This window comes from Crinia signifera, chromosome 9 (genome assembly GCF_055691185.1).
Source record: "Crinia signifera chromosome 9, ASM5569118v1, whole genome shotgun sequence".
NCBI classification, from domain to species: Eukaryota; Metazoa; Chordata; class Amphibia; order Anura; family Myobatrachidae; genus Crinia; species Crinia signifera.
In genome coordinates, this window is record NC_139225.1 from 16,927,271 (window position 1) to 16,936,395 (window position 9,125).

General features: G+C 48.4%; 1 protein-coding gene across 3 annotated transcripts; it reads right to left on the reverse strand.

Annotated features, from left to right (window-relative positions):
- Nucleotides 1–335: 335 nt before the first annotated feature.
- On the reverse strand, nt 336–8,400 carry HDHD3 (haloacid dehalogenase like hydrolase domain containing 3). 3 transcript variants are annotated; one of them, XM_083161192.1, is made up of 2 exons: nt 6,986–7,791; nt 336–616 (listed from the first exon to the last, which is right to left on the reverse strand). In XM_083161192.1, the coding sequence occupies exons 1-2, from the start codon at nt 7,577–7,579 to the stop codon at nt 488–490; spliced, it is 723 nt and encodes a 240-aa protein (XP_083017318.1). In that variant the 5' UTR covers nt 7,580–7,791; the 3' UTR covers nt 336–487. The 3 variants fall into 3 exon arrangements, with proteins under 3 accessions (XP_083017318.1, XP_083017317.1, XP_083017316.1); XM_083161191.1 differs by lacking the exon at nt 336–616 and adding an exon at nt 8,287–8,400 and having other exon boundaries at nt 6,543–7,596; XM_083161190.1 differs by lacking the exon at nt 336–616 and adding an exon at nt 8,080–8,250 and having other exon boundaries at nt 6,545–7,696.
- Between the last annotated feature and the right edge of the window lie 725 nt (nt 8,401–9,125).

A 9,125-nucleotide genomic window follows, 5' to 3' on the forward strand; every position in this document is an offset into this window, starting at 1 on the left:
TATAAGTGAGGCTGAAGCAGTGGGTGTAATATATGTTTATGTATAAGCTAGGGGGAACTGATGGAAGTAAGAGGATGATGTATAAGTGAGGCTGAAGCAGTGGGTGTAATATATGTTTATGTATAAGCTAGGGGGAACTGATGGGTGTAGAATTTTTACGTATTTGCTAGAACAGAGTTTCTCATACCCCTCTAGTACATTCCAGATTATAAGGATATCCAACTTGAGTCCAGCTGGCTAAAGATAATTGAATGAGGTGCTACTTAAGTCACCTACAGGAATATCCATAAAATCTGGACTGCAATTTGGGTAATCATTAGCTAATCATGATGGCAGCTTCCAGTCTTATTAGTAAATATTTTAATAAGATGCAGAATTATTGACACAGAGTTATTGTGAACAGAGAACTTCCAGTAAGAAGGTAAGACTCCACCGCTCAGAGCGCGGGAGGAGGGGAGACCCTTCTGCGGAGCACAGAGGAGTTAGGTCACAACCTGCGCAGTCTGTGGGTGATTTCCTTCGGGGACTGTATCACGTGATCCGGAGGGATTCTCTGCTCCAGCTGCCTGGAATCCGGCTGGAGAAGAAAGCTACACATTCCCACCTGTCTCGGTGCCTTAATAGGAGCGAGAGGCGACTAGCCGGGAGAGACCATAAACTATTAGGCTGTGCTCCCAAAGCCAGGAGGTGTGCCCTATCATATTGCTGGGGTTAGGTAGGAGGCAAGTAGATAGTAAGGAAGAGATAGGAGGAGGAAAGAAGGGGGAAGGTAGGAGAGGGCTATAGGGTGCAGGCCCCTCCCCAGGGGGCGTATACCCATACTTAAGCACAGGACAGGTAAAGGGGGAGGGTCAGAAAGTGCAGCAGGTGAGGCAGAAAGGATTGTCCAGCAAGAACATCCAGGAGGCAGCAGAGGAATGATACAGAAATATTCTGATAAGTATTCCTTTTTATTCTTTTACTTAATTCCATATTCGGCACCCTGCTACCCTGCTGCAATCTGCTGTTACAAACTCCCAATGTCTCTGTAATTTTATGAATTCAATCTTTAATGCAGATAGAATTTTATCACATGTTTTATATTATGCTGGGCAACTTTCCCCTAAGGAATAAAAGCACCTAATAGAGTCTTACACCTATAACCTAACAGTACAGTTGAGATTCAGTGCAGAAGTTATTTAAATGCACACTTCTAGTTTAAGGCCAAAAAATGATTACTTAGGGATTTATTATTATACTCTAGTCGCTGCAGCCTTCAGGAAAACAGCATAGAATTAGGCCCAATTCAGGCAAGTTAGAAACAAGTCCCATCCCCCCTCCCCCTAATTATATTACTTGTTTACATGGCATATACAATACCTTTACCTACCCCTCCCACCAGGCAGGGCATACAATGGAGTCAGCAGGATGCCTAGCAATGATAAACAAATGCAGAATTCGGGCAATAATATGAAATGTGTGATTATAGATGAGCATTGGTAGAGCTGAGTTGTTTCTTATCATATGTACTAGGGGAATTACATACAGTTTGCGGTAACATAATACAATATTGCATAGCAGTGTTATTAGGATATGACAAAGCATATGTTTAGATAGGCAAAATGCAAATATGGGAACACATGTTTTTTTTTTTATTATTCTTTATTTATTTTTATTTAAAGTTAATATAATGCAGGAAAATTCATTATATAGTGCAATTTTCAGCGTGTAAGGCATCATAGGGGTATTAATAGACAGTATTATAAGTATGTTGCTGAATGGGGGAATGATATATTGTATCAGGTTAGATTAAGCTGCAGTCAGTAATATAATATGGTGTCACATACAAATTAGTATGTACAATAATAATAGTATACAGGATATCAATAATTGAATTTATTACGTTTGTGCATGATAAGCATTTTACTGCATATTAGACTGTTATACTTTGGCTAGGCCAGAGCAACCTTACGTTACTTCCTGAAAAGCGCTGGGTTAATCTGCTGCTTTATACAAAATCCTGTGATGTTAGAATTCTGTTAAGTCAATTCATGCAATTGTATAAGAAGTAATGAATATAATTAGGGCACAGGGGCTAGAATGTGCTGGAAATTTGGAAATGGAATAAACAAAGCAGAATAATCACAGCAAAATCTAAGGCATTTTGTGTAACATGGGTGGAAAACAGTCATAGGCGCAATAGCATGAGCAGGGTGTAGATCAAATTATGTATAGGAATCAGAAGGGTGCAAGGAGACCTATGTGCAGTGCACCTGCCAGCAATGTGGTGGCAACATCTTATAACCTTTATGCTAATACAAGGGATAACAGCCCCTTCTTTGGAAGCTTAGTACAAGTTCTCTGTCATGGTCATTTAGAACAAAGGTAATGCACTATTTACTGAACAAGCTTAGTGAAAATTCTAATGCCAACGGGGCGTAATGGAACACTACAAATTTCCATGGGGGTAGCTATTCAGGCACTTGTATATGGATAGATGCAGGGTAGGAAAAAAAAAAAAAAAAAAAAAAAAAGGGAGAATGCAGGGAGGTGGCATTATAGGATTATTGCTCATGTTTTGGGAGGCTGCATGGTGCAACGTATTTACACACAGTACAAACTAACATGCTTTATGTCACCTCGCAGTGCAACCCTTCCTCTTCCACCTGCAGATGCCTAAGGATCGGGGGGTATGGCCAGGCTCATGACCTGGACGGACGCTGAGCTACGGCAATGCCGAAAGCGTAGTATGCAAATGTACTCTTTCTTGACAAGAATGAGTTCTACGTTGTGTTAGTATGCGCATAAAGTAGCAAGAGCCTTACATTCGCCATAGTGAAGAAAGCATTAGTGACAGCGGCACGGAGAAGCTGCAGGTCAGCCGGAGATGTGTTAGTGCAGAGAGTGCAAAGCGCATGCCAAACGGCCAGGTCACGGGAAATTCAGGCTCAGGCTCAGCTATCACATGTCTTACCCAGCAGGAAAATCAGTGAATGACGCCTTAGAAAAGCAACAGTGCAGCGTCGCTTACCAGTCTTTTAAAGATGCGCTCAGAATAGTGCGCAGCTGCGGGGTAGGGGCCCAATTGGGGAAGATAGATATCGAATCAGCATTTAGGCTCCTCCCCCTTCACCTACATAGTCACGTATTCATGGGACTAAAGTTCAAGGGCAGTTACTATGTGGCTCTATGCTTACCCATGGGTTGCGCCATTTCATGTGCATTCTTAAAAAAAAAAAAAAAAAAAAAAAAAAATATATATATATATTTCAGCACGTTCCTGCACTGGTGCGTTGAGGCAGGGACGGGCTGCAGGACAATTGCGCACTATGTGGATGGCTTTCTAATGGTCAGCCAGGTGAACACTGATACATGCGAGCGGCTGTTAAAATCCACGCAGGCGCTGTTCCACAATTTTGGTGTTCCCATAGCAACGGAAAAAACAGAGGGGCCTATGAACAAACTGCCGTATCTGGGAATTGAAATAGATACCACCAGCAGGCTGTGTAGATTACCAGAAGACAAGGTTGCTGGCATTATGAGGCAGATTGGGGAGCATGCCAGAGCAGACAAGATTACACTAAAACAGCTCCAATCGTTGTGGGGGACACTGAATTTCACATGCAGGGTTATCCCTATGGGCTGGAAAGGGCCACAGCAGGGGTAAGTAAGCCACATCATCTGATTAAGCTGACAACAGAAATCAGAGAAGACATGTTGATGTGGGAGACAATTCTAAGGGAATTCAATGGTATTCGCATCTTGCCGGCACCGCCTGTGTCGAGCAAGAGGCTGCAGCTGTACACCGACGCAGCAAGGTTTTTGGGGATTCGGGGCATATCTCGAGGGAGAATGGTGCGCATCGCAGTGGCCGCAGAGCTGGGTCGGAGCAGGGCTGACAAGGAACATGCTGCTGCTAGAGCTGTTCCCGATCACAGTAGCGGTGGAGTTGTGGAGTAGCTGGTTAGCCAACAAGGAAATATCCTTCTGGTGTGACAACCTGGGGGTGGTCCAGGCGGTCAACAGGCAGAGTGCCTCCTCCCCACCAGCGATCAATCTGATCAGGTATTTGGTATTGGTTTGCCTGCGGCACAACATTAACTTTCGCGCCAAGCACGTCCCAGGGGTAGATAACATTATAGCGGATGCCCTCTCAAGGGGAAAATGGGAAGCGGCACCTCATGCGCAGCTGCAAGGTTTAACATGTCCACCTCATTTATGGCAGGTTGTCAAGATGGCGTGAACAAGCTGGTGAAAGACTTGATAGCGCCTGTGACATGGAGAAGCTACAGGGTAGCTTGGGAGGAATGGGGGAAACATAAGAAAATAGCAGCGAAGGAGGGTAAGTGGGAAAGCGAAGTGCAAAAAGAATTCCTGTGGGGAAGGTACAAAGACGAGAAGTCTAGGGCGCAAGCGAGCGTAGCGCTGGCAGCCATTGCTTTCTTTACAAAAGTAGCAGGGGAGGAGGACATTACAAAGAGCTTTACCATCAGCTGAATGATGAAAGGTTGGGGCAGGCGGAGCCCAACGGAACCTGATACTAGCCGGCCCATTACAGAGACAATGCTAAGGCAGCTCATGGCGGCAGCAAAAGACATGTGCAAAGGTGGTGTTTGAAACAGCATTGCTCATGGCAGCATTCGCAATGGCATTCCATGGGGCATTTAGGGTTAGCAAGCTGGTGGCTGCATCAAAAGCTTGCAAGGGGTCAGGCATGTTGGCGGACAATGTATCAGTGAGTGGAACGGTGGTGGCCTGCAAGATACACAGGTCTAAGACAGACCAACAAGGCAAAGGAAAATGGGTGGCATTGCGGGAAGGAAGCAACCCAGAGACCTGCCCCGTTAAGTTGGTAAAATAATACTTGGCGCTCAGAGCCAACAAGGGTAACGGAGGGTCTGAGGCCTTCTTGGCGCACGCGGATGAGTCCCCACTCACGGTATACCAATTTAAAATCCTGCTTAAGTGATGTGTGAAGGCTAACGGTTGGCAGGAAAAGGAGTATGGTACGCACTCGTTTAGAATTGGTGCAGCCACCACAGCGTTCAAAGCAGGGTGTTCGGATAAAGAGATAAATGCATCGGGAGGTGGTGCTCAGCTAGCTACAAGAAGCACATCAGGTTTGGGAGAAAGGAATTGATGCATAGCTAACACCCTGCCTGAGCGGAGGGTCTCCGGTGGTTGGTAATTTTATGTAATTTGGGTGCAGAGGGTCGTTATGAAGGTTTAAGTCATAGGGTGAGGGAAGGTCATGGTAAGGTGGCAGGCTACGGTTCTGAGAACCTAGCGTTGGCGAAAGTACCTGCGGGCCAGCCAAAGTGTGGCGCCAGGAAGCGGAGGCACCCAATAAAGGGGGTGCAGATCTCCAAAGGCCTGGCGTCGGGGTGGGGGCAAGTTGGGGACCCAGGTCGGTTACCGGTTTTAGTTGCGAGAAAGGGTCCATGGGCCCCCCCCCACGGTCGGCTTGATTCAGTTACATTCGAGGGCTGGTGGACCGCAGTGCTTTCTTTGCCACCTAAGTGATTAAGATTATATTGGTAATCACTTGGCGCTCAGAGCCAACGAGGGTAAGGGAGGGTCTGAGGCCTTCTTGGCGCACGCGGATGAGTCCCCACTCACGGTATACCAATTTAAAACCCTGTTTAAGCGATGTGTAGGAATTGATGCATAGCTAACGCCCTACCCGAGCAGAGGGTCTCCTGTGGTTTCAAAATTTTATGTGAATTGTGTGCAGTGGGTTGTTATTGAATATTTGAGTCATAGGGTGAGGGAAGGTCACGGTAAGGTGGCGGGCTGCGGTTCTTGGAACCTAGCGTTGGCGGAAGTACCTGCGGGCCAGCCAAAGTGTGGCGCCAGGAAGCGGAGGCACCCAAAAAGGGGGTGCAGATCTCCAAAGGCCTGGCGTCGGGGGGGGGGCAAGTTGGGGACCCAGGTCGGTTACCGGTTTCAGTTGCGAGAAAGGGTCCATGGGCAACCCCCCACGGTCGGCTTGATTCAGTTACGTTCGAGGGCTGGTGGACCGCAGTGCTTTCTTTGCCACATAAGCGATTACGATTATATTGTAATCTGATTAATAAATGTGACCTTTAATTCGCCATAAACAAATGACTCTGTTTTGGTTATTTCAGGAGAAAGGGGAGCAGAGGGAAAGGGAAGGGGTGGGAGGGAGGATGTTTAAAGGGGTGGGGTTTCTTAGTCTCTTTAAGGGTAAAAGTATGGCGGGAGCATCAGACGCTCAGAGGTTTAATAGGAGCGAGAGGCGACTAGCCGGGAGAGACCATAAACTATTAGGCTGTGCTCCCAAAGCCAGGAGGTGTGCCCTATCATATTGCTGGGGTTAGGTAGGAGGCAAGTAGATAGTAAGGAAGAGATAGGAGGAGGAAAGAAGGGGGAAGGTAGGAGAGGGCTATAGGGTGCAGGCCCCTCCCCAGGGGGCGTATACCCATACTTAAGCACAGGACAGGTAAAGGGGGAGGGTCAGAAAGTGCAGCAGGTGAGGCAGAAAGGATTGTCCCACCCACCCACCCTTGGACGAAGAAGGAGGAACATCCAAGAAGGATCTGTTTACAGCAAACTTCGTTTTAACAGGGCGCGGAAGTACCTGCGGGCCAGCCAAAGTGTGGCGCCAGGAAGCGGAGGCACCCAAAAAGGGGGTGCAGATCTCCAAAGGCCTGGCGTCGGGGGGGGGGCAAGTTGGGGACCCAGGTCGGTTACCGGTTTCAGTTGCGAGAAAGGGTCCATGGGCAACCCCCCACGGTCGGCTTGATTCAGTTACGTTCGAGGGCTGGTGGACCGCAGTGCTTTCTTTGCCACATAAGCGATTACGATTATATTGTAATCTGATTAATAAATGTGACCTTTAATTCGCCATAAACAAATGACTCTGTTTTGGTTATTTCAGGAGAAAGGGGAGCAGAGGGAAAGGGAAGGGGTGGGAGGGAGGATGTTTAAAGGGGTGGGGTTTCTTAGTCTCTTTAAGGGTAAAAGTATGGCGGGAGCATCAGACGCTCAGAGGTTTATAGTCATTCATATAATCATCTCCAACGTGAGCGGCCTGGTGTGGTGCCACGCTGGCCAGGCTAAGAGCCTTCCGAAAGATCTCCAAATCCGGCTTTGCGGTACCGGCGGACTCAGAGGTCATAACAAAATCGAAATACCCGTGTAAGTCGCATTGCCTCAGGATGTTCTCCAGCCGCCGGTCAAAGTTCGAGACCACTGCCATCCTGAGACCCAGCTCGCCACACCCCTGCAGTGCCGCCCTGGCACCCGGTAACACCTCCCAGTACTTGGCGGTGCAGAAATCCTGGTAGAGCGTCTCTGCCAGGGACTGTACCTTCGCCTCATCCTGGACCCCGGACAGGCGGAATGTCTGTGAGACCACGTCCAGCCACCACTGGTGGGAGGTCATGCCTCGGGAAAGGCCGTAGTTGGGGAAAAGGCGCCAATAATTGCGATATACTTGGCGGAAAGAAGTCTCCAGGGTGGATGAGTCAACCTGAAGACCCCTGGCCTTGGCTTCAGCCTGATACTGCTGGCCGACGGGGAGACGCAAACGTAGCAATGTGTCCTTCACATCCCAGGTCAGGAGCTTCAGCTTCATGGTGTTTTCTGCTCAGTCTGTGGAGAGACGGAGTGTAAGATTCTTTATATAGAGGAGCAGAAGTCAGCCCGTGTGTACAGCGCTGAGTATGCGGTGCCCTGGTCACATGATCTCCCCCTGTGTGTACAACGCTGGGTATAAGATGCGACAGTCCCCCCTCCCCCTGTGTGTGTACAGTGCTTTGTATGAGATGTGACACAGTCCCCCCTCCCCCTGTGTGTACAGTGCTGGGTATTAGATGTGACAGTCCCCCCCCTTCCCCTGTGTGTACAGCGCTGGGTATTAGATGTGACAGTCCCCCCCCTCCCCCTGTGTGTACAGCGCTGGGTATGAGATGTGACACAGTCCTCCCAGTCCCTCCTCCTGTGTGTACAATGCTGGGTATGAGATGTGACGGTCCCTCCCTCCCCCTGTGTGTACAGCGCTGGGTATGATATGTGACATGGTCCCCCCTCCTGTGTTCAGTGCTGGGTATGAGATGTGACGGTTCCCCCCTCCACCCTGTGTGTACAGCGCTGGGTATGATATGTCACACGGTCCCCCCTCCCCCATGTGTGTACAACGCTGGGTATGAGATCTGACAGTCCCCCCTTCCCGTGTGTACAGCGCTGGGTATGAGATGTGACAGTCCCCCTCACTCCCTGTATGTACAGCGCTGGATACGAGATCGGATGCCCAGTCACATGACCTCCCCTGCGATCACTCACCGGAAGCTGGAACACTGCTGCAGTATAATTGTCCCCACTATAGGAAACAGCAGCACGGGAGGAAGGTTCCTACGTGTGATTGCAGCAGACACATGGGGGAGCTGTACAGAGCTGTGACAAGATTGGAGTTGCCCATAGCAACCAATCAGCTTCTACTTATTTCATAAATGTATTTGAAATATTCCACATTAAAGCTGATTGGTTGCCATGTTGTACCTCCTAACAGTCCCGATTTTAGCAACATTGTCCCACCAGGAGGGCCAGTGTCCCCAGGCTGGTAGGGAACAGGGAATATCGACAAGCAATGTGTGGACGTGTTTGGCCAGCTGGAACACTGCTCATCTTGAATGGGTATCCGGACTGGCTCATGATAGCCAGTCATATGGTCGACAGTCAAAAGGTCGACAAAGGTCGGCAGGATTTAAAGGTCGACGGGCAAAAGGTTGACATGGTCAAAAGGTCAACATGCATTTTTTTTTAAACTAAATTTTCAGCCGACATGTGCCGACAGTATTTCATGCCCTACCATCCACTAGGGCGTGGAGGGAGAATAAAATAGTGAGCCGAGTGCAGCGAGCCATGCGAGGGAACCCGGTACACTTAGACAGTGGCCATGGCGACATAGACACCCTAAAAACTTTAAAAACTCATGTTGACCTTTTTCAATGTTGAGCTTTTAACCATGTCGACCTTTTGACCATGTCAACCTTTTTTTCAAGTCGACCATTTACCTATCGACCTTTAGACCCTGTCACCTTGTGACTGTCGACCATACGACTGTGTCAGTCTATGTTTTATACCATAACCCTTGAATGTCTGTGCTCCCGTTATCACAGGTG

What these genes read in the sequence shown, in the direction of transcription:
- HDHD3 (XM_083161192.1), bottom strand. Translation starts at nt 7,579, where the DNA reads ATGAAGCTGAAGCTCCTGACCTGGGATGTGAAGGACACATTGCTACGT. An exon ending in ATGACTATAAACCTCTGAGC is followed by an intron (nt 617 to 6,985) that starts GTCTGATGCTCC and finishes GCTCCTATTAAG; the next exon opens with GCACCGAGACAGGTGGGAAT.